At 36.9% G+C, this 26,406-nt stretch overlaps 1 protein-coding gene across 1 annotated transcript; it reads right to left on the minus strand.

Annotated features, from left to right (window-relative positions):
- Nucleotides 1-421: 421 nt before the first annotated feature.
- Nucleotides 422-26,075, minus strand: LOC118269482 (uncharacterized). The gene is made up of 6 exons (XM_035584614.2): nucleotides 25,763-26,075; nucleotides 20,113-20,329; nucleotides 10,930-11,166; nucleotides 9,970-10,287; nucleotides 4,696-4,830; nucleotides 422-3,668 (listed from the first exon to the last, which is right to left on the minus strand). Exons 1-6 carry the CDS (start codon nucleotides 25,865-25,867, stop codon nucleotides 3,067-3,069), a joined length of 1,614 nt encoding a protein of 537 aa, XP_035440507.1. The 5' UTR covers nucleotides 25,868-26,075; the 3' UTR covers nucleotides 422-3,066.
- Nucleotides 26,076-26,406: the final 331 nt, after the last annotated feature.

Genomic DNA, 26,406 nt, shown 5'->3' on the forward strand with positions numbered 1-26,406 from the left:
CGATGTTAGGATCATACTGAGGCTATCTGGTTTCTGTCTCCCTCTAAACTGGATGGAGCCGGCTAAAACCACCCCGTTCCTACTCCTGCCCTACGAGCCGGTAAACCCGCTAGGTTGTCCGATGCTCCGGATCAAAACCGGTTAGCATAGCACTAAAGTATTTACTATTCTTCACAACGTTTTCCTTCACCGTTTGTCAGTGGTGTCTAAATAATCTTAGAAAGTACATAGAAAAATACTCATATCGTACTTGGAAAAGGTCTCATTTATACTTGCCGTTGGTAGGTTCCGAACCTCTTTCATGCATGAGAAGCAATCTCAAATATCCGGCCCACCACTGTGTTTGCATATGCACAGTCAATGACAGACGTGAGGTAAATAAATGCTTATTTATAAGATAAGTAAATGAATACACACAAAATGTTATTTACGACTTTATTTATAAAAAATACATCACAAGGTATAATATTTTGAGCTTAATAATTGAAAGGTCCTTTATCAATATAGAACACACTCCAACAGTTTTTTTACCGATGAGATCAACGAGGAAACAGGTATATAAAAAAGGTACAAATATTACACTAAATAACCAGAGTTGCTAGTTCATAATATCAATAACAATTATATTAATGCTAGCAATACTAAGCGAAAGATTGCAATCAAAATGCTTTAAGACTGAAAAAAAAAATGTTTGCTTATTCCATCTTTTTTTTAATAAAAACTTATTTCATTGATACAAAAATTATAAGCTGTAAAAGCGTAAGAGAAATTAAAATATTTTATTAAGTAATTATCACGTGAAACCGTAATATCATGGTTTCATGAAATTCATAACATTTTAGTTTAATTTTCAAAATATTCAAAGAGAATTATAAGTTACTATAAAAAGAGGTGAAACTAAATATTAATTGTATACTTGCAACACCCTGCATAATATACAGGCGGTATAAAAGACCGTAGAAAAGTTTTATGCGATAGTTGTGCGCGTCTTTTATGACATAATATCACTTTATAATTCCGTATACTTATATAAAAAGGTTATAATATATAAGTATTTAGTATACCACTCCAGTTATTTAGTGCAGTGTAAATACAATGTGGTCAAACACCGACATATTACACGAAGACACAACACCGATTCAGTGTAGTTTATGGCACACCAAATTTAAAGAGAAAATTCGGAAAATTTCTGTACTAATAAAAGATTTTACACAAGTTCCAAGTATTACGTACTAAAATTATTTATTCCGCCATCGATACTTAAGATATGCAATTAATTTAAAGAGTTTTTTTATAAAGAAAATGGACATCTAAAAGGTACTAAAGTAATGTTAGTTAAATGTTTCGACTTTTTGAACGCCAATTAGATTTGTTAGTAAAGCAATAAGGTTCAAATTTCTTTGACATCAATTTCTCTATAACTATAGAAGTTATTGCAAATAAAAACATGTGTTTTGCTTATAATATAAAAATAAGTCGGGTTATCCTTCCTGACGCTACAACTTCAGAACGCACGAACCGATTTCCACGGTTTTACATTCATTGGAAAGGTCTCGGGCTCTGTGAGGTGTATAGCAAAGAAATTTCAGGAAAAAAATTCAAGAGAAAAGTTGGAAAACAGAGAAAATCATTTTTCGCATACAGCGCCATCTCTGTTACAAAAAAAATATTAAGCCATTTCGCTTTCGCTCGGGGTTCACCGAGTTTGCTAGTTGCTTATAAAAATCTAAGAAACGCAGAAAATATACACCTAGTACGTATTAAAGGTAACATGTGTAGATACTTAATACCACAGAATAAAAAAGTCCGCAACGGTCTGGTGGGATAAAGGAGCGACGTTCAAAAAGTGAATAATGCCATTAGAAAAATTAAACGTAAAAAATATTAATTATAAAAATACTTATTACTAAAAGCAATTAGATATGCATCGTACTGGGATAGACAACAGTTATAAATCACCACAAAAATATTTATGAATCCGGAAGAGGTGTACAGGGATCGCGACCCTATCGCCTTACACTCAGGGTTGATATTTCGAAATTGAAATTTTAAATTGTCCATCTTTGGTATTAAAACCTTGAACTTAGTGAAATTTGGCTTTATTCTGTTAGCTATAAGAGCTATTTTCCTACGACATCTGTGACTAGATAGTTTTTATTTGTCCAAGAAAATATTTGATCAACCTTTAAAACCTACCATCATCAGTTCAGCAATAATGTTATTATTCAGATTTCAATTTCGAAACAAACAATCGAGTACCCATATTTGACAAATTCTCGTATTCCATGTTAGAAAGATATCGTTGCGAGACAGCGTATATACAATCTGTGTGCAAGAAAGAGACAGATATACATCTAAAAGTGCCGCCCTCAATCGCAACTGAGAATCTAACATTAAAATACGTTCACAGAATAAAAATATAATCATTTAATGATTCCTATTTATTCTGGAGCCATGTAGACGCTCTTCTTAATATTTTTTTTTTGTATTTTTTTCGTATCATTTCTTTATATTACACGGATAAATATATTATCAAATTCAATTTATATCTCGTCTTATTATACGTAACACTAAATAAACATTCTGAAGTTTCAATCGAAAAATATTTCATTACAGATTGTGACTAAATAATAATAATAGTCCTTAACCTAAGGTGGATACAACATTTAACTTTTTAAATATTCATAAACTTCTTTTTAACATTCTAAATTAAGCCTGTTTATAAAACTAAGATTTTTATCATTTTTCCATATTATTATTTAGTCCCAACACAACAATACTAAACATTCAGTACGGTTACAATCAATAGACAACATATAAGCCGTAGTTTCACGTTCAATTTACGTACTACGTCCAACGAAGATGTTCCTAACCTTATGCGCAGGAGTCGGTGGGCGAGGCTTGGGTACAACGAGACATTTACAACCTCCGAAACTTATACCATCTATACATGAATATCTTGAGTAACTGACTAAATATATGAGACGCAAGGTTAATAAAAATCTCGAGTTTTCCCCGCCACACTTCCGAACGCAATATGTACTGTGCCCGAAACCAGGTGAATATTTACACCAAAATTTTCTTCTCGAAATTCTTTACCTTCTCGTACTGCAGGCTGACCTCATCATTCTTGGCGCCCAACAGCTTTTTAGCCCTGTTCAAATCTTCGTAAAACCGCTTACCTCTCTCCGAACGCATTATATGTACTTTGGGGAGCAAGTCTTTAGACAGATACGATATTAGCTTCTGCCAATCTTTGAGTAAGACGAACGTCTTAGCATGTTTAGTTTCCTCAGGGACTTCGCCATTGGAATGATCGAACATCACGTTGATAACCTCCTTAGTGCTTCTGTTGGCTCTGACGAAAGATAGGAGTAGTGTATCCACATTTTGTAGGGGACTTATTATGGGATCATCGTAGATGTTTCTGAAGGAATTTGCTTCCTTTGCGGGACCGACTACGTAGAGGACGTGGGTGGCTAGCTCAAAGGCTTTTTGTGCCCAGTTGTATGGGTCTTTGAGTGAGGTGGATATGTCTCCATCATACATGATGTCGAAGCCATACTCCGATCGAAGGTATGTGACGAACGATGTCACGCATTCCGCGTGAAGCCGGTTGGCTGGGGAGTATACTACCAAGATCTTCGGTGGGGTCGGGATCATAAGGGCTGGAAATAAAAATGAGGTTTTTAATATAAATCAAGTAATCTGTTCAATATAGAAAGAAAGAAAAAGAGTTTATATATAAGACAACTATAAGCTAAACAAGATTTCTGGGGGCCTACTCCGGTTCTCGAATCCGTAGTTTCGTTTAATATTCGGCCGTAGTTTTTATTGATTTACTAATAGAATTACTTGAAGTAACGTTTTATTTTTAATTTCATATCAAAACCTATTTATTTTGTCTTCATTTCATTCGTTCACTTTTGTTCACGAAACTTCGCAAGAAATAAAATTGTAGTATGCAATCTGCGAAGTTATTTCGTTTGTTCGTTGAATTAGAGTAGGCCCCCTGATATTTAGACACAAACTTATAACTGCATCAACGGTTAAAAGAAAATTCAAAAAGGTTATAATATCGCCAACAGACTACAACGGCTTGTAATATTTATCCAATAGGGATGATGACAAATTTTTATTTTAATGTCAATCTTGTAGATTATTTTAAAACATTAGACAAGTATTTTTTATTTGTTTGCGGAAACAAATATTTTCGAACACATTTTGATTTGAAATGTCAGAGGACGTCACTTTTAGGTACGTACTACGTATAACTAACGTATTTGCAACCACTCCCAAACTTTGAGTCGTTTTATCTAAGTATTGTTATCTTATATGACAAAATAAAAAAAATACGTGTCTAATTTTCACTACCAACTGACGGACTAGAAAATAAAATTTTTAATTTTCATACCCCATCATCATCCCTATTACAGCAAACTCAAGATATTTTTAAGTGAGATACAAGATACATTTTAAGTGCGAGAGAGCCATGCTTCGGCACGAATGGGCCGGCTTGACCGGAGTGATACCACGGCTTCACTTATAACACCTCTGGTGTTTCAAGTGTCCATGGGCGGCAATTGCTTACCATCAGGTGCTCGTTTACCGACGGGTTTCATAAAAAAAAACTACAAACAAACCACTAGAGTTACCAATCTTATAAATTACAAGTACAAGTATTGTTATACTTACGCAATTCGTCTCTGTATCTGTCGTGGCAACAGTAGCGGCGCATGAGTCGCAGCACAATGTAGTACGCGAACAGGGTCGCCACTATCAGAGCCGTGATACTCGCTATACAGATGTTCAGGGTTTGATGCTCGGTATCTGAAAGAACAATAATATTTCTCGTTAGCTTTAGCGAATATAATCATATCAATAAAGTCTTTGAATAAAAAACTGTCGAATTCAAATCCTCCGCTAACGTCGGTCACCGGTGACCACCACGGCGTTCAATGTGTTAATTCAAGGCTCGGATACCGGTTACATTTTCAAACCGCTATTATGTACTTGAACGCAAAACCTTTACATTGGGTTTCGTTCGCATAAACCGGTTTTTTTAAACCGGTATTTGGAACAGTATTTTCATAAAGATTTTTTCGGATTAAACAGTTTAGATCAATAAAAACCGGTTAATACGGACGCACATCAAAGAAAATTTCAACGCGTTTACCGATATGCCCCTCGTCTAATAAACCGGTTAATTCAGGTTAAAATAAAGTTCTTTAACGGCGCATTGACATAAGCTCCATACAAAATGTGTCAAAATTCTACGGCTCGTAAGCAAATCTACCGATCCGTAGTTTATTGGAACGCGCCGTAAATGTTCACGTTCTTAAAAAAAGTTCGGAGGAACCGGTATTAACCGGTATTTTTAAACCGGTTACGAGGCTTCTGATAATTTATGGGACGTTGTCGCTGTGACTGGATTACAAAGTAAAACTATTGTAAACATAGTACTATAAATATACATATGTCGTCACACTGTTTATCTCCGCAGGCAGGTAGACGTGCACAACTGCACATCACGGCACGTAATGCCACCACTGTACCCCGACTTTCGACCATTTGTGTTAAACTCCTATGCTATAGGGTTTTTTTTCAGGGGGGAATATCATCCAATGAGTTCTCTCGCTAGGGCAAAGCGAGGGGAGGTGTCAGACTCTTACTGACTAAAAAGCACCCCGTTCCTACTTCTGCTTGTCGAGCCCCGGTAAACCCGCTAGGTAGTCCGCAACTCCGGATTAAACATCAGCCCTACTGGGCCCCATATGTAGTGATCTGATGGCTCTTTAAGGCGCGCGCGAAACGCAACGCGCCGCACGCACGGGTCTGGTTCTAGTCGGGCGGCGAACTACCCTTGCTCGCCGTCCGCAGACCCGCACTTACGGTGGCCGGAGATCGTCACGCGATCCCCGACGTCCGGAGTGTCCTTCGCGTCGGCTGGGGCGTGAGGAGGTTCGTTCCCTCACACGTCTCGCCTCTTCCTTAGCTAGTATGACTGCTTCGCAGAAGGAGGAGACGGCATCCCAGTCCCCCTCGCTCCGCACCATGGCTTGAACCAAAGCCGGACGCGAGAGGTCGCTGTCACCGATCACTTCCCTGAGGGCACGGCGGTGGTCAGCCCACGCAGGGCAGACCGCAACCGTGTGTTCCACCGTGTCCTCCGGGCGGTCTTCGCAGTGATGACACCCGGGCGTTTCCTCCCGCCCAATCAAAAACAGGAATCTACCGAAACTCCCGTGTCCGGTAGGCACCTGCGTCAGGCGGTAGGTGAAGACGCCGTGGCGCCTCTCTAGCCACTCCTCAAAGAGGGGACTTACTGCTGCAATGACAGCGAGCCCAGCCCTCGGTTGCGACAGTCGTTGCTGCCAATCCGCCATGAGATCGCGCCGGAGCTCGTCCCGATGCTATAGGAGCTGAGCCTATTGCCATATATCGGGCGGTGGGGTCAATTTCTGGACAATCCCAGACTCCGTGCTACTGATATAAAATATTATTAAGATTTTCCAAAATACGAAAAAAAACTAACAATACTTTGCTCGACCCGGATATTGAACGCGAGACCCCTTGCCCGGCAGTCTAAATATAAATTCAGCAACTATAAACATGAACTCAGCAAAAAAAACTTAAAACACTCTTAATCATTAAGTCTTTCTTTGTCATCAGGAGAAATGAACACATCTAATGAGTACAATAACTCTTGATACCAATGTTTATAAGGAGGTAGCCCAAAGTTCCATCAGCCACCTTCCAATTCCGTCATCAAACCAGCTCAACAATAAAATAACATTATATGGTCAGCCTGATCCGGAGCTGCGGACTACCTATCGGGTTTACCGGGGCTCCAGCTCGAAAAGCAGGAGAAGGAACGAGATGGTTTTTAGTCAGTAAGAGTCTGACATTCCTTGCCTCGCCCAAGGCGAGAGAAGCCATTGGATGATTATTCCCACCCAAAAAAAAAAATGGTCATCTATCTAATCTACATAAAATTGCTAAGTTTCGTGAAGATACAACAACGAGAAGTGTGTCTAATTACGATTCTGAATGCCGACCAATAAAACCGTGTTAAAAAGCAATAGAACTGTTTATTAAACAATGTGTCTGACTATGTGTAAAGGCAACTTGCATTGTTTGGAAGTAAACGAGAAAATTATTCTAATGTTTTTTTCTTTATTGGTTTACCTAGACTTAATGTTTTTAAAAGCGCAGAATTTAAATTGGGTGCTTCTGCATCTCATATTTAATGGCTTGTGCGTGACATAATTAGTTACGCGCTACGCGTCCAAATAGGAACTTTGCCCCAGAACAGGATGCCGATTCGGAGCTGCGGACTACCTAGCGGGTTACCGGGCCTCCGGCTCAAAAAGCAATAGTAGGAACGGGGTGGTTTTTAGTCAGTGAGAGTCTTTTTTTTCTTTTTTTTTCAACATTGGTAAGTCTGCGTTTGGCCACCAACCCGCTTACTGCCAGGATGGCGAAACGAAGATGTGACCGAAGATGGAGCACACAGACTTAGAAAGTACCTATTTACTCTGACCTTGAAAAGACCCAGGTTGTATTTCTCAGGAAAAATAGAAGCCGGCAGATTGTTCCATTCCCTGGGTGCACGGATTAGGAACGTGGATTCGAACCGTTTCGTTCGCACCCAAGGGAAGTCCACTCTTTAGGGATGATAGTGGGCCGACTTTCTACTAGTCTCACCTCGCCCAAGGCGGAAGAAGTCATTGTATGATTCTACCACTGAACAAAACCTCTGCTTAATTTGAAAACAAATATTTAATTATAACACCGCTAACACATTGCACTCACTACACCAACCGTGTAGATTTGTTAGTGCCGATACATAATATTAACACTGAATATTGCATTCATAGATCGTAAATTAAATAAAGAGATATAATGAATAGGTAATTCATGTCGCGAAAACGAGCGAGATAAACCTTGCATTATATCTCTTTATTTAATCTACGCGAGCTACGATCTATCTTAGTATCTCTTTATTCAATCTACGATCTATCGTAGATTAACTAAAGAGATGTAGGGACACATATTGTAATGGATAGTCATTAGTCAGTCACTCGCGGAGAGCCGTGCCGATCGGTCAACCTGTAATACTAATATACAAGTATACTTTATCATATATCGGTGTTTGCATTGAATATCCAAAGTACCTACCTAAAGAGATATACTTATATTCATGCCGCGTAAAACAAGCAAGATACATAGCATCTTCTTATTTTCCTGCTAGCTATTGCACGTTTCGAAATGTTTAAAAAAATCCTTTCTACATATTGTTATAATACTAGCGACCCGCCCCAGCTTCGCATGGGTGCAATGGTATATTATGCATGTGTTATACATATAAACCTTCCTCTTGAATTACTTTATCTATTCGAAAAATCCGCATCAAAATACGTTGCGTAATTTTAAAGATTTAAGCATACAAAGGGACAGAGAAAGCGACTATGTTTTATACTATGTAGTGATGCTTTAAATAGCAGATATTGGGCCGATCGCCAACGGTTCGTTTGTAGACAAAATAAAAATATTGGTATTTTTAGAAAGATGAAACGTAAGAAAGTATCAATATTATTTGTATGGCTATTTCAAGTCCACTGATTGACGGTGAAGGAAAAAGTCGTGAGGAAATTTGAGTTTAGATTTAGATTTCAGCCATGATCGTCCCACTGCAGGGCAAAGGCCTCGCTACCCTCCTATAATCCAATTTAATAAATCTGAGTTTGTAATTTAATTATACAGGGGTCTGAAAACATCAGTCTGACTTAAAGAACATGATCACTAATGGGAGACCATATTGTAGATTGTCAATAAAATTGTAACGAGAAAATATCAGTCTAGTGCATTTTTAATTAATCTAACTTAGGCAAGCACCCTGACAGTCCCTTTCGTCTTCATTACGAGAGATGTTGGAGAAGTCATAAAGTAAATAAAGCCTTTTTTTACGTTGAAGAGTACAGAGAGGCATTTGGCCGCTATCTCGCCTGATGGTAAGTGATGATGCGGCCTTTGATAGAGCACGTCTGTTCATAAGCAACCTATTCATTTGGGCTTTGAAGATACCCAGGTTATACCCATCAGGAAACACAGACACCGGCAAGGAATTCCACTCCCAAGCAGTTCGCATAAGGAAGCTTGAAGCGAAGCGCTTCGTGCGAGTGGGTGGGATTTCTACCATGAAGTGGTGGCGCTTCGCCGAAGCCTACTCTAAACAAGATATAATAAGAAGTATGTAGATCCCAGTAGGAGATGGCGGGATGAACTCGATGCCTATGAAAAGTATTGGCCACAAAAAGCTCTACAAAGAATTATGATTTAAAAATTATAATAATAGACATAAGGTCACGTAACTGGTACCATATCGTTTAAACTTTTAAAACCGAATTATGATAATGTGTTTCATTAGTATTATTAAGCATTTTATTTAAAAAAAACAAGAGATAAACGAGTGACCTAATGCAAGAGAGATAACATGAAATAGAAGATAATTATTAAATTAATTAACTGCATTATATTTTGGAATTTCCAATACTTGGACTTGTGCCTACCTATTCGGAGAATAAATGTACAATGTTTTTATGTCTAGCTTGTATTTATCAAGTCGTTAAACATGTGATACCTACTAATAAATAATATTTTTTCCTCAAAGGGGGTCTGTGTTTGGTTATAATCTCGTCGGGTGATAAGTGATGATGACATATCACATACAATGGAACACGCCTACATATTATACTCGTAAGCAGCATATTCAGTGTGTGTCAGACTCTTATTGACTAAAAATCGTTAACTAACCACTCACAATCAACCCAGAAGGTAACTTATTAATTCTTCTGTGGCTCCGGATCGCGCAAACATCAGTCCTACTGGACCCAATCTGTGGTAATCTGAGGACTCTTTGACGCGAATGAAGCGCCGTACGCTCGAGTATAAAAAAAAAGTACTTACGTATATTAATCCTTGGACTTTCCACAGACGTGCATCCGATGCCTTCCATCTCACATTGATCGTGTAGGGGTGTCACCACAAAGCTGACGGACCCATTCGTACCGACACAGTTATAGTCATAGGTAACTTCTTCCGTGCTATTCTTCAGAGGGACTCTAGCAGATTGCAGGTCTCTTCTGCCACCCTGAGTGACAACCCTGATACGGTAGGCGTTTATTTTCAACTGTCGAGGAGGTGGCATTATGTGAAGACGCATTATGCTGTTGAAGATTTCTATGTAGATGAACGGCTTCCATCTATCTGCTGTTGTTGTTAAACCTGGAAACGATACAAGGTCGATTACAGTTAATGTGCATATTCTACAGAACTAAATGATCCTTTAGATATTGTATATTTTGTTTTAAAACGTTGCCGCACACTAGGATTTCCTCCTGTGTCGTGAGTCGATTTACAAACATATAAGTTCACAAGCACATGAAACCCAGACTCAAAAGAACAATTTATGGATCACACAGAGAGTAACTGTTGGTGCGGTGGTTGAGCCACTTGCTCAACCACCGCACCAACCGTGCAGTTAGATAAAGGGAGCTTGTCATAATCATCACGCCTACGCCTGATAGGCAGGTTAGTACAAAGTGTAACAGTTTCTTGTCTAGCAGAGACAAGTTTTGCCTATTCTCTGTTAAATGTCCTCAAAAGGCCCATAGGCCCGCATCGTACGCATCGAACGCAACGGATTTTAGTTTGTCTTGTATAGAAACTCATACGACTGCGTCCATTCATCCGCATCGTACGGACCGCATCATCAGCAATGCCTACATGCGATGCGTACTGATGAAGTCATACGGAAAGCATACGATGCGTACGATTTACGGTGCGGGTCTGTGGACGCTTACCTTTAATCGGCTCTCACGACACCTGAATACTAGTTATGAATAAATAATAATAAGGTATACTTACTAAGCATCTCAGCAGAGGGAATATTGAAGTAATATGTTCCTCTATTAACAGTTTTGTCATCAGCCACGGCCTCGAAGTCCAGGGTATGGCTTTGTCCGTCTCTATCATCAGTCTTCGGCCAGTAACAATCGTAGTAAAGCACGGAATCATCGTCAATTGTGATGTCATTTGATATGGTAATGGTTCTGCAGTGGTTCTTTTCCGTTCTATACTTGTCTTGGAATCGGAACTTCATGGCTGCAAGAAAATAATTTATCTTTTAATCTTATTGTTTAACATCGTATCAGGTATAACACGTCCACTCCTGAACACAGGCCTCGCCATTGCCTTCTAGATCAGTCGGTTAGAAACATCTTGTATGCAGTTTTAATTGTACGCTTAAAATAATAGGTAGGTAAATAGATACTCAAAAAACGGTGAACTTGCGCCATTTAGGAGTGACCATTTGGGAGTTTAGGTAATGCAAATTATATGTCGATGTTAACCACAAAACAAATACTGACTTCTAACGTCGGCGTTAAAAAAAGTAAAATATTTTCCCATGCACACACGATGCTTGTATAATGTTTAGCTGATTTTTATGAGTATGTCTCTTCGATATTTATTATGTTATAATCTCTTCGATATTTATATGTGCATTACAATGTACAACGATTGCTATTTTTGGTTGTGATTTGAGTTAAAAGACCCACCACATACTAGACAAAAAACTTTATGAGTTTTTTATTACCGGCAAACTTCGTACCGCCTCAAACATATTTTTAGATCTCACCTTTTAAACCTAGGCAAGGCTAACTAGGCTTCTAAAAATAATTCAAGTCAAATCGGTCCCGCCGTTCTCGAGTTTTAGCGAGACTAACGAACAGCAATTGATTGTTTTGTATATAGATTTATCTTTAGTGTATTTTTCCCACTCGATTATTCCTTATCGTAGTCATAAAATTCGTCCTACCTCCTCTTGGGCCTACCGCGAATATTTTTACAAAAATCTAAAACATCAATATCTTTAACAGTCGAAAATGGCATCTCTTACAATCTGATTCTGTGTCAAATTTCATTCATATGATTTCAGTACCTGTATGGAAGAGATTTTTTTAACGTTGCCCTACACTAGGCATTTCTCCTGTGTCGTGGGTGCGCTTACAAACATACAGGTTCACATACACATCATAGCCAGACCCGAAACAACCATTTGTGGATCACACTAAGACCTAATCCGTGCTGGAAAAATATTTGTATTTGCAACTCAAACACAACTATATTTAAAGTCTGCTTTTTTAACACAAACGTTAATTAAAATTCTCGGAACCTAGAGAAATTTGCATTCAAATTCAAAACAGGTAATTTTTTTTGTTGGACTATCCATAAATAGATATAGATGAACTTTATACATCAATAAATTCATCAATAAATAGTCAATAAAAGACTAAAAATATAAAATATCTATTATATAAATAGATATTTTATATTTTTAGTCTTATTTTATATTCTTAACCAAGGTCATACTTGTATGTACAAAACGTTATAATGTCATGTTTATATAGATAGATAAGTGCAATTAATATTGTGATGTACACGATCACTGCATCATTTAATCTAGTCGCAAACGCAACTAACTACTGAGATAGGTCTGGGTTTGAACAATGAATTAATGACCATAACAATACAACGTCACATCTTTTAAAAGGGGTCAGCAGAGGTACACACCATTCGCCAGTTATGTTATGCAAGGCTCGGAACCGGTTTAAAAAATACCGGTTAATACCGGTTTATATCGGTTTTCTTCCGAACTTTTCTTAAGAACGTGAACATTTAAAGAACTTTATTTTAACTTAAATTAACCGGTTTATTCGACGAGGGGCATGTTGGTACACGCGTTGAAATATTATTATTGAATATAATCTGAACAGCCCGCGGCGTTTCTTTGATGTGCGTCGTATTAACCGGTTTTTATTGAACTAAACCGTTTAATCCGAAAAAACCTTTATGAAAATACTGTTCCAAGTACCGGTTTAAAAAAACCAGTTTCGCGGACGAAACCCAATGTAAAGGTTTTGCGTACAAGTACATAATAGCGGTTTGAAAATTTAACCGGTATCCGAGCCTTGATGTTATGAATCCCATGTTAAGGCCGTTTTTACCAACGCTTCTCATGCACGATTATCGCATTTATCGAATATTTCAGCTGTAAATATGTATGCATTTCACGATAAAGTTGCATTCCGAAGGCATTAAGATTATTAAGTCTTTGAAACAGGTACTTCCCGCGTGTTATCATACATTTTTATACAAATATCCGTGTTTATGTAACAAAAACACAATATAAAATGTTTTCTGGATGACAAACACAAAACCAAACAATTGAGAATAATTATAAAATAAAGAAATAATTTAGGACACACGAGAATTTTAGGTAGAACTGGAGTATTTTTGTCGGATATTATAACTGAGAAGGTTGTGTATTTAGCCACTTGTTACTATTTATTACGCTTATGTACATTATATGCATCACACTGTGTCCCCTATAGTTCCGCAAGTCAGCCTAAGTCCGATGTTACTACTTAAACTGCTATTATAATACTATTATACTACTAATGTACAGCCATAGTGAACTTAAGGCTGTCTAATTTGTGCCCAAACTGGTCCTATAAGGGTCAATTTATACTAGCGCAGAGTCGAAGCGCATCGAAGCGTCTCTCCAAAACTGAACATAACAAATTCAACCTTAACTCTACAGCGTAACGCACACATTACTTCTGAGATTTTAAAAAGGCGTGCGCATTCGTCAGAATTCGCGCGTCTGCGCGCGAACAACGCTTCTACTCTGCGCTAGTATAAATTGACCCTTACTCTGTGGAGTTAAGGTTGAATTTGTTATGTGCAGTTTTGGATAGACACTTCGATGCGCTTCGACTCTGCGCTAGTATAAATTGACCCTAAGAGTATATACCGTTATAGCAAGCTATTCAGATGACACAGCTTGTGGAGTACATATAAACGACTAGACATCTTATACAGATCCCCGAATGCTACTTGAGCTACTAGTCTTGCCCACGACTAGCACTAATACAAAATAAAAATTCAAGAAACGTACCTAGTGTACAACCATCCATTCAAACGTAAAAACAACTTATCAATGTATTTACTACAACGGTCGGCAAAATGAGGCCCGCAGACGATTTATTTGCGGACTGCAAATGTTTTACAAATCTTACCACACAGAATAATAGCACACGTTTAATCCTTTTTACATTCAATTTTACATTTTTGCAAACACTTTTTCGTGTTATATTGATGAAGTACCGAGTGATTTACAACTGAACATAATTGATATCCAATGTAATGATATTCTCCAAAGCCCTTTTTCAAAGTTAAAGTCAAAGTTGGGCAGTTTTGAACGTCAAAGCAAATATTACAATATTAAAATGAAATGTTTGTCTATCGGTCAGTCCTCTAGTGAAGCTATTTGCTCATTCCAAAGTGTAGATTCCTATGGAGAAGAACGAGCACGAAACTCCATAGGTTACTCTTTTCCAAGCAGGTGCACAAGTATTGATTCCAGATTAAATGAAATTCGTGACTTGTCAGGAATTACAATTTATTTTTCACAGAACAATAATCCGTCCCCTCGACCAATTTTCGAATAATTCATTTCCCGCTAATTTTTTATGACATTTGACATTCCATTTCAGCTAGCAATTATTTTTAAAACAATTTATATAATCTTTGAAATTATGAAGGACTAGCTTTTGCCCGCGACTTCGTCCGCGTGGTTGGTGGTCAAAATTAAAACGCCTTTTACCATTTTTATTCGCTATAAAAAGTAGCTTATGTTCTTTCGTTCCCCATTAAGATTTTTTAAATTCTATATGAACATTCATACCTTATTTTTACCCATTCTCCCCTGTTTTTTGCAATAAAAAGTCGTAGTAGTCTATGTTGTTCTTCAGGGTCTATTCTATCTCTGTACCAAATTTCATCAAAATGTTCGGTTTATTGGTCTAGGCGTAACGGCATAAGCGTAACAGACAGACAGAATTACTTTCGCATTTATAATATTAATATTATATTAAATAAGGTACCCCTTACTCATAGATCAAAACACCCCTCTCCCGCACGCGCACCCCTCACCTTGGCGACGTCCACTTCGCAACGGGCCGTGCAGCAGAAATCGTAATATTTTAATTTCACCACAACTTCAAAACCAAACGTCCAATTTTAATCATTCAAAGATCAAATATTATCAACATAAACTGTACTTATTGATGAAATAATTTATTTTGATAAGGATTAATAGCATGAATAAAATAAACGCGTTTAAATGTAGTCTAAAAAAAATCAAGATTTTTAAATAAAAATGTGGTTGTTGTGCCTCACTCGACATAGATAGGTATAGTGTGTCGCGGACTTTTTTGTAGATATTTATAAGATCTACAATTAATTAGAACATTTTATGGTTCTATCTTTTGTAGTTTAGCCAGCGTACGCAAAATAAGTAACTTCTTTGGTTGATTTTTTTCAGTTTGTGTCCGAAAAATCCAAATATCTTACGGAACCATATTTTTTTCCAAAATAAAATATAGCCTATGTTACTCGTGGATAATGTAGCTTTCGAATGGTGAAAGAATTTTTTAAATCGGTTCAGTAGTTTTTGAGCCTATTCATTACAACCAAACAAACAAACAAACAAAGTTTTCCTCTTTATAATATTAGTGTAGAAGTGTAGATAGTGTAGATGTAGATGTAGACTAGCAAACCTGGCGAACTCCGTTTCGCCACCACTGAGTTTCCCTGTTTTTCTGATTTTGTCTTCAAATATTCCTCCGTTTCGCCACCGATTATTTTCCTGGTTTTCTGGCTTTTCTCTTGAATTTTTCCTGTTTTTTTTTTTTTTGCTATAATCCTCACGGAGCCCGAGACCTTTCCAACGAATGTAAAACCGTGGAAATCGGTTCATGCGTTCTGGAGTTATAGCGTCAGGAAGGAAAACCCGACTTATTTTTATATAATGAAGGATTATTTGGAGAGAGATAATTAAATTATTTACCCCTATGAGTAATACACAATAATTAAATACTATCTGGTTACATCCGTCTAGTGTTGCTAGTGGTTGTTAACACGTTATAATTCGTTCCATTAAAACAACGATATCGTTAAATTTTATAGCTTGCTATCTGATTTTAAAGAATTGATAAAGTTTCCTCAACAGTTCATAACAATGTTTGGTAGCACTTAATTATGCAAATAAACTTTTCAATAGTGAATTCTAGGAAAAATAAATGTACTTCTCATCAGACTGATGAGCATTTGAGGGCCATTCTACGAATTGCAACTCAAAATATGACAGCTAACATACAAAAAGTAACCTTCTAAATACAACCTCCGATATGACACATCATTTTAAATCAGTTATTTGTTAGTTAGTTAGTTAGTTTGTAGTTTTTATTTCTATTATTCGGTGGTTATCTTTCAAACTGCAATTAAAGCCAAAACATATAAACATAATTTTCTCTTTCTCGTTTAAAAACGTTGCGCCACGTTAGGATGTTTTCCTGAGGCGTAGGGTGCGTTTACAAACACAAATTACCCGGAACAACAATCTGTGGATCACAAAGAGTTCTTCCGTGCGGAAATCAACTGTGCAGTCAATATTTTTTTTTGTTTTGTGTTTTTTTTTATTACGTCACGCTTTTAATCCCCGAAGGGTAGGCAGAGGTGCACATTATGGCACATAATGCCAATGTACACCCACATTTCACAATTTATGTTGTAAGTCCCATGTAATAGGTGGTGAGCCTATTGCCATATACCGGGCACATTTCCAGACTCCGTGCTACCACTGAGAAATTTTCGAAAAACCGAAAAAGCCCAGTAATACTTCGCCCGACCCGGGAATCGAACCCGAGACCCCTTGCCCGGCAGTCATACTTGCAACCACTCGGCCAACGAGTAATAAAATAATGTATGTAGTTATTACATTGACGAATAGAATACAAATTACCTACATGTGTAGGTATGGGGTTACTTTTTCTATTGCGCTTTAGTTTGTTTTGACACTTTGTGGCGCGTCCCCGCCTAAAGGTTGCCGACCGCTGATTTAATATGTAAATAAAAAAACAATGATTTTTGAATTAACGTTATCGCTGACGTCAGAGCGTCTGAAATACTCATTCTATTTTGTCTTCAGTCAACAACAAGTCTTTGTGTGAAGGAAAATCTCGTAAGATACTCGCTGCACTTCGTATGACGTGTACAGGTCGCTAATTTTTATGTATAATATATTCCATTCAATATATATCCGTCCAAAGATGTTAAGTGCCTCCTGAACAATGACCTTAGTATTCTACATGCACCGATAATTCAGCACTTGAATCTATTGGCTCACCGGCACCCAACGATTTGGGACAACGTTGTCGGTCCATCCACACTACGTTTTCCGGTCTAGGGTATTATTTGTGCCCAGTAGGGCAGATGCCTGATCCGGAGCTGCGGACTACCTAACGGGTTTACCGGGGCTCCGGCTTGAAAAGCAGGAGTAGGAACGGGGTAGTTTTTAGTCAGTAAGAGTCTGACACTCCCTCCCGCCTCGCCCAAGGCGGGAAAAGTCATTGGATGATTTTCCCCCGCAAAAAAAGGTATTATTTGTACAAAAATAATAAAACTGATCTACCCTCCGGCTGGGTGGAGTAACGATGACGATGTCCGCAAGGCTAGGTGATGAAGTTCAAACATTAGCGACATCTGTGTCCAGCAGTGGACGCAAACATCCTAGTGGTGAACAGCCTTAGAAATCATCTACATCAGTTCATTGGCTATGATGTCCATTGGCGAACATAGGAATCTCCTTAGTTTCCACAGTCCGAAATAATGCTGAGTCCAAATAACTAGAAAAAGGAGCATTAAAAAGAGAGAGCGGCCAATAATAGGGTAGTTTCCAAAATTTAACATTTTATCGATTTATCAAAAACGACACTTTTTTATGAATCTTGTAAAAGAACGCTACTTCGTCATATTTTTTTGCGTCAAATAGCATACCTATTTCTCAAAAATTTGCAAGAAAAATATAGGTGCATATTATATCGCTAGATTATTGAGTGAAAGTAATTAATTTCGTATATCAGATTGTATTGAAAAATCAAAATAATTTATTTTTGACCTTGGTAACCCGATTAATGCAATTAATTTCAGAGATATGACGTGAGCCAATACTGAGAAAATAATGCGATTGCACTATTTATCTACCCTTGCATGTCGAATTAATGCAAGCATATCGTAATCCTACTGTGAATGTTATTTATTTTGTACGAGACTTGAAAAATGATGGCGTAACTTTATTTTCAAAGTTTGGAAGCCTATTGTTGAATTAGACAAATAGCAATTAATGACCAATCTTAATATTTATCATTTGGTAAGCACAACCTTATACATAATATTGACTAATATTTGTTTTAAAACACAAAAGGAACTGGTACATCCTGTTTTTCACCTTTTTCAATACCTACTACTAGCATCTGATAAAGAATCAAAAGGAAAAAAAATATTGTCTCTGACATCTAATTAGACAATATGTAGGCAAGTCAGACTTTTGTTCCCAGAAACAGGTTCATTTAATGAACAAAAAATTATCGTTAAATTGTCAATTCAAATCACATCACCTGGGCGAATCCCTTCAGTAGCAAAATAATGTATACATGCGTCATGCGTCGTTGTTACGTATAGCCGAAATCCATTACGCACCTCTCTAGGCAGAAACAACATTTGCAAAGCCATACTGAACAAATTAATGGTATTTTAACAACTTATTGTCCTCATTATCCTTAAGCATCTATCTGATTGCCTATTGCGGTTTTAAAAGACAAAAGCCCACACATTGCGTTTTTAAGGAACACCGAAATTCCGCCAGCGCTTTTTAACGTTGGTTTTCTGTAAAGCCTCGCCCTAATAAGTGTGGAAGAGCCATGCTTCGGAACGAATGGGCCGGCTCGACCGGAGTGATACCACGACCTCACAAAAAACCGGGAAACAACGCTTGCGTTGTGTTTCGTTGTGTGAGTAAGGTTACCGGAGGTCCAATTACCCCCCTTCCCAATCACCAATTCACCAACAACCCCTAAATTCCTAACCGCCAAAAGTTCGACACCGTATTCGAAACACCTCTGGAGTTTCGGGTGTCCATGGGCGGCGGAAATAGCTTACTATCGGGTAATCCGTCTGTTCGTTTACCGGCTTAGGTACATTATAATAAAATCAAACCGGCTCATTCGTACCAAACTATGGCTCTCTCACGTAAAAATCGTTCTAGAATATAATTAGATAGTTTATTACTCTATTCCTTAATCCAAATAAAGGAGAGTGTTGTTTCTTGGCAGACAAGGACACGGTAAGGAAGGCATCATCACGTAACCACCAAACTATATTTGAGCGCTACTTAATGTCTTAAGGCCTTTGGGACAAAATTATGACAATGTCGGTATTATGACTCGCTTCTGTCTCATTGCAATGCGTCATACAAAATAAACAATACTGCATTAACGTTACTGCATTGCTGCACATTAAAATGAAGGCTTCCTAATTTAAAAACTAAACGTGATTATTTGTTTTTGATATGTGGTACTGAAGTTTACTGTCAGCCATATTATGGATATAGCCACTCCTTAGCTTGTTTAACTTCTAGTTCAAAAAGACATCTACCGAATGAGTGTTATCGATTTTGTGGTCAAGAAGTCGCGCTAGTAAGGAGTATGGATCGCCTAAACTGTGGAGTAAATCAGCCTAGCTGACGCAATTTGATTGGCTGAGGAATAATGATGATAAACTAAACTTGACTAAATAGACCATAAGCTCGACTAGTGCCTCTAATAGGGCGAAAACTCTCATTAATGAGATCAGCCCATTGCCTCTTAAATTTTCGTCTGCGGATATATGAGACACAATAGAAAAAAGTTTCGCGCAAATCTACACTCCAACATAAGAAGTGTCACGAGAAAAATAAATGGACCCTGTTAAGCAGAAAAGATCCAGCCAACATTTTATGACTAAATTTTAAATAGGTACTGTTTCATACGATTTTTTTACTATCTGCCTAACTTTAAACTTCATTTACCCAAAAGTAATAAAATGTTGGTTGAATCTGTTCTGCTTAACAGGGTCCCAAATAAGAAAAAGTAAAAAAAAAACTCTTACTCTTCCACTTAATATTACTGAAAGTAATATTGAGGACCGTGTGGTTGACGTAGAAGGTGTTGTGCAGCATGGCCACGATATAAGGTTTGAGAGTCACGCCCCCAATGTGAGTATTCGGAGAATTATCTCCGAAGGTCATAGCGCCACATTCCTGACTGTTCGGAGGGTACACTTTCATCTTACAGGCGTCATAGTCCGTGCTTCTTTGGCCGAGGATCTGAAAAGGAAATTATAGGTGATGAGTATTTTTTGGCCCAAACTTTGCTTAAGTAACCAACAGTCAACATTAACAGGTCATGTACCGGAACGCAGATCTACGCGAGACACGATGTATTTTCCTATCGATATCTTATATCCGGGTATAAGAAAGGTTAATAGCCAATATTAATGCAAAATCTCTGCATCGATCGATCTAAGCTTTCGACAGAAAAATCCATCCCAATAACTACCAGGGATTGAAATCGGATACTAATTTCAGTACAAAATTGGATTCGATAATGTGCCTTAAACAATCTTCCCAGAATACTAAAATTTTACATGAAGTGTAAGGGCCATCTGCCCTTCACATCCGGTTAAATAAGTGCCATATCGCAAAAGACAAAACCTTTCTTGTTTTTTTTTTCGATATTCTTCGATATTTTTAATCAATGTTTTTCCAGCAAGTCAGGTTTTATATTGGATAGCAAGTACAAATATGTATATTAATTAAACATCTTTGTGATATAAATAAACTGACTAAACTGGATCTCGTATAAGCAAACAGTTGTGTGTAAGTAAAAGCTTCGAGTCACTGCGCCAACCATGCAGTCAACGTTTCATGTGTTTATCAATTTTCAAAATATTGTTCATATCCATCAGGCGAGATCGCGGTCAAATGCCTTTTTAATGGAATAAGTACGTTAACGAGCAGACGGATCACCTGATGGTAAGCAATCGTCGCCGCCCATGGACACTCGAAACACCAGAGGCGTTACAAATGCGTTGCCAGCCTTTTGGGGGTTAGGAATTTAAGGGTTGTTTGGGAATCGCCGATAATTGGGCCTCCAGTAACCTCACTCACACAAAGAAACACAACGCAAACGTTGTTTCACGTCAGTTTTCTGTGAGGCCGTGGTATCACTCCGGTCGAGCCAGCCCATTGGTAGTTACCGAAACATCGCGTCTCAAGCCTGTCTAGCTTTAGTTTAAAAAAAAAATAGTAGCTAAGACAGGTAGCTATGACCAGGTGCGGTGACGGCAGTTACCTACGGTTAACGGTGAACATTACCATAGGATTATGCTAATAGTCCCGTTTAGTGTTAAATTACAGTATCATAAAGGGATATATGAATCCGACACTGTCTTAATTAACTCCAAGGATTATGGTGCTTTTCCACAGGAGTGTGATATGCTACGTTGCTGTAGATGAGTTTGGCTTCCACCAATCATATTCATTGGTGCGTATATCTTAGTACTGGTGGAAACGGAGTCAGCTAAGCTATGTTTTTTATATGGAATGATGCGGGCTATGGATGACTTCGTTACTATCGATACATCGCATACTCGAGCTGCGCATCATCGTCGCACAGCTACTTTACGGCGGTTCATCTGCATAGCACATCTTACTCGCACAGCTAACTATATAGCTTAGTATCGGTGGGAACGGTCACATAGTTTCACAGCTTAGCTATTGCATAGCTACATAACACATCTCTGGTGAAAAAGCACTCTTATGTCAAGGCTGTCAAGGTGCGAAATAATATTTTTCTTAAAAAATATAGATTTATAAATAAAATAATAAGAATTGGAGACTTTAATAGTGTTGTAAATTGTTGAGGTATAGATACAAACATTAGTTCTATTATAATAATACATAGGTACCTATAGATATACATAGTATACATAGGTATAGGTACTAATTAAACAAATTGATCTCGAATTTTCCCGATTTGCTAATTATGTATAGCTGATGAAATATGAAACATCACGCATGGAACAGAATGCGATTTATAATTAATCTAGACTAATAAATAGAGTGTCTGTTTGTAATTTTAAAATAACCGTTTTTTACTACATGCATATGAATATACAATACATACGATACATATACTCAAATCACATTTGTACAATATTTGTCTGTCTGTTTGTTCCGGCTAATCTCTGTAATGGCTGGACCGGTTTTGACGGAAGTTTTATTGGCAGATAGCTAATATACTAAGGTGTAACTTAAGCTACATTATATAACAAGAAATATTTTATTTTCGAAATAAAATCAAATTCAGAAATTCTGTCAGAAGTAATTATTCTACGCGGACGACAGCTAGTTTATCATAAAAGGAATTACACAAGAACATCCGAAATCGTTGATAACTAATCAGATAAGTTCGTAATGCACAAAACACAAAGGCAAATGAGTTCATCAGATAGTTACATTACATGACGTCAATTTGGAATTATCAACAATTTGCAAACTTGCAAATCGTCAACAAGTTTTTCTACAATTGTATTTTATACAATGAATGAATGAATAAAAACACATGTAGTATTTTATACTACTGATTATTATTTATTAATAACAAGACTCTGAACTCTAGCCCCGATGACCGAGTGTGAGCAAAAGCGAGAGATTGTCGAATAACTTTTTCCTTAATCGGGCGAAATAACTTAGGTACACCATTGAGTAAATCAATTATAGAAATTCCGAGTATTACTGAAGATAGTACATATTATTATCTATACTAATATTATAAAGCTGATGAGTTTGTTTGTTTGTTTGTTTGAACGCGCTAATCTCAGGAACTATTGGTCCGATTAGAATAATTCTTTTTGTTTTGTGTAAGGTTATATAGGCTATAGAACATCACGCTACGATCAATAGGAACCGTGCAGAGCGGGTGAAACCGCGCGGAAGCAGCTAGTTACTTATGTCCACAAAAACTGGGTGTTAAAAATTTTAAATACATGGTCCTCTGCCTACCCGATAAAGGAATAAAAAGCGTTTAGCATAGTATGAACGAGAGAACATACAAACAAGATACACACTAAGACACAAAACACGACTCAACCTGCCATCATCCTGCTTCACACATTGAAGGCCATAGTGGTCACCGGTGACCGACATTAGTGGAGGATTTGCATTCAACAGTTTTCTATTGGCAGTCAATGACTTAAAAATACTAATGTCAATAAAAATATATAATGTGCTTACAGAAACAATAAATAAAAAACTCCATTTATTTGTAAATACATTTAAAATGTTATTAATGAAAAAACCTCATCAAAGTGTCAATGAATATTTAAGTGATAAATCTTTAAAACTGGAAAAATAAAGTCTGCCATTTTAATTCTAAAGTTAGTGAAATGTCAATACTTTTAGATTAAGTTGAATTGTTATAAGTTATTTCAATGTCAAGTAGTCCTCTCCACATATGTTTATAATATCTTTTGCTATGCCCGACAAGGTCCACTATTGTTACCTACCAAATGTTTACCACATTGTGGAATGCAATAAAGTATTGAGTATTGAATTCTTAAGGATATCACTGTGTAGGACAGTGTAGGACAGTCATATCAATATTGACGTATGTCTGCAAAACTATTTGCAAGATAGGTTATCAAAAACTTGTGATAATGAATTTGTCGTCCAAAATAACTTGATGTATACAAAGTACATTCTGTTGTATTTACATTAGCATACATAACAATAGGAACTGTGTTAGAATGACATCATTTAGATATTCTTATGTAAAATAAGATAAGATCTAGAATGATTAGTAGTCGACATAACTAGTTGATTCATACAAAAGGGTAAAAGTGGGTGTTACATTAAAAGTGTGAAACTGTCTGTTCCTTTCCCGTGTAATATTGTGTTATGTAATACACTTCCCATTTCCCAAATACCAGGTTGTAACCTGTAAGAGAAGGTATTCAACATAAAATAGGGACTCATTAGATTCTCCTCTTATTTAATTATCACAACATTCCCCGTTACTATCGGAAAAAAAAAACCATAATAGTTAGGTCAGTGTCATCTTAAGGGTGGGTTTGTCCGATCCTGGAATCAATCTGAAGATCTTTTCCTTAAAGTCTTAACACATGTAACCATTTAACGTATGAGGCAGTGCAAAGAGCTGAAGTTCGCTCTCCGTCACACTATATTGGTCCCGAGATATTATTCCCATCTTACTTATACTTATTTATAAAAACATGCATCATCTGTAAGTATCAATAAGTATTTCAGACAACAATGTTCATTATTTTTACTTAAACAAATGATTAGAGTATTAGTCACTTGAAATATTTCCATGTTGAAATAAAGATATTTACCAAGTAACTTCATTTGTTTGCAGACCAGTCTGGTAAACAGATATTGCAGACATGTTAAATGTATGTTTCATATGTGATAATTTAATGTATTTTTTGCAATATTTTCTCATACTTGTTGCACATATTCATGATATCCTAATCAACAGTTCAAAACAGTTCACTGTTGATTCCAACAGTGAACTGTTTGGGGACTATGTGTGCTAAGCTAATAGGAGATGTCCGGAGCTGCAGACGGTCTAGAAAAAACTAGGGGTTTACCAGGGCTCCTAGTCGAAGTGTAGGAGTAGGAATATGGTGGTTTTTAAGAGTCTGAAACTTTCTGTCACGTCACCCTAGGCGGGAGAAATCATTGAATGATTACCATATCAAAGGGTAATTGGCAGTACTGTGATCTGCTCACTTTTTTTTAGTTTTAAAGGTTTAAGTTTTCCAAAAAGTACTGCCAATTACCCTTTACCTACTCTGTGTCTATCACCTTCGAGAACAAAGAGATAATTAATGTATTTTATGCTACTGTCATAACATGACCATCATTTTCTTGATGAGATTCAATTACTTTGGTCTGGTACAAAACCATCATTTTGCATCAGACATAATTTATTCAATTAAAACAAATTAAAATGTTATTGAATTGAAAACATGACTTGTGTGTGATGTCACAAAAAACCGCACTGTAGATAAGTTTGCTATCTTCACTTAATAAAGTAATATAATTCATTCAAAATGGTTTTTAACAATAACAAAAACTGCCCAATGGTTCGCTTTAGATGAAATATTGGACATAATAATAAAATGGACATTATAAATATTGTTTTTTTTTTTTCTATAAATTATTAAATTATTATTCCATGAACCTTGCCAAATTCAAAAATGACAGTGACAAATTAATCTTATAATTGATTTTTGTTTTATACAAAACAAGAACTTAATTTGCCATGTAACCTTGACATTTTTTGTCATAATAAAAGTGTATTTTGTAGAAAAAAACTTAATAGGTGTTTCATTAGGAAATTATTTAAAAAAATCAGCCAAGTTTGAATGCCAAGCTATGGTGAAACTGACTTGTATTTGTATCAAACCATTTCCTCAAGGTCCTCAAACAAATATGGATTTTACATATTTACATTACTAAGGATACTTGTTTTATCTTACAAATTGTAAGGAAATGTATTATACTCAATAATAATTAAGGATTTGAGGAAAATGAAGGGTCAGAGTCGTGAAGGACGCCTGTCAAATAATGCAACCAATGTCTAAAGTCTAGTCCTTTCATTGCAAAAATCAATACTGATTGATGCAGTGATCCGACTCAAATGCATGTCATACAATACAAATAAGTAATTACCTCCGTTGTACAGCTGAGCTCCGTGTTATTCTTCCCACACAGGCCACTAAATGCAACTACATATTGTAGAAAACAAATAAACACAAAAAATCTTATGCGACACATTTTGTTCTAAGGTATTGTCCGACTAAATCCCAGTATAAGAGGCAAACATAAACATATCTAAGAAAAACACATTATCACTTGCATATCTTTCCCGGTTAATTACATCTATTGGACAAATAAAAACTTAAAAAATAATAAAAAGTGTTTACAACACGATGGATGTTTCCGAGTCTCCAACTAGACCACAGATAAAAGATTACAGATGATACAGATTGTAAACCTGTTTTTCTGCAAAAACGTAGTATGTGCGCTCCGTAGTACGCATGAACTCCAATGTTAAAGCAAACTTGTAGATGGCAGCACTTTATATGACAAACACACATTATTTTATTGTACAAGCTGTTGCCTGTCTCCACCTTATCAATCATTCTTATAACTGAAAAGCTTATTTTTTTGTGTTCTTTACTTTGTACAATTTATTTATTTATAACATAGAGGATTGGAAGTAGATCAAGTAGAGTAGGGAGGCCTCTGCCCTTCCCTGCAATGGGAAGATCATGGCTGAAATCTAAATATAAAATGTATAATTGCCGACTAAA

This window comes from Spodoptera frugiperda, chromosome 2 (genome assembly GCF_023101765.2).
Source record: "Spodoptera frugiperda isolate SF20-4 chromosome 2, AGI-APGP_CSIRO_Sfru_2.0, whole genome shotgun sequence".
Classification (NCBI taxonomy): domain Eukaryota; kingdom Metazoa; phylum Arthropoda; class Insecta; order Lepidoptera; family Noctuidae; genus Spodoptera; species Spodoptera frugiperda.

Coding starts and splice junctions, on each gene's coding strand:
- LOC118269482 (XM_035584614.2), bottom strand. CDS start 25,867: ATGTGTCGCATAAGATTTTTTGTGTTTATTTGTTTTCTACAATATGTA. Junction 11,167..20,112: donor CAGTAATATTAAGTGGAAGA/GTAAGAGTTTTT, acceptor ATTTTCTTGCAG/CCATGAAGTTCCGATTCCAA. Junction 10,288..10,929: donor TCCCTCTGCTGAGATGCTTA/GTAAGTATACCT, acceptor TATCGTTTCCAG/GTTTAACAACAACAGCAGAT.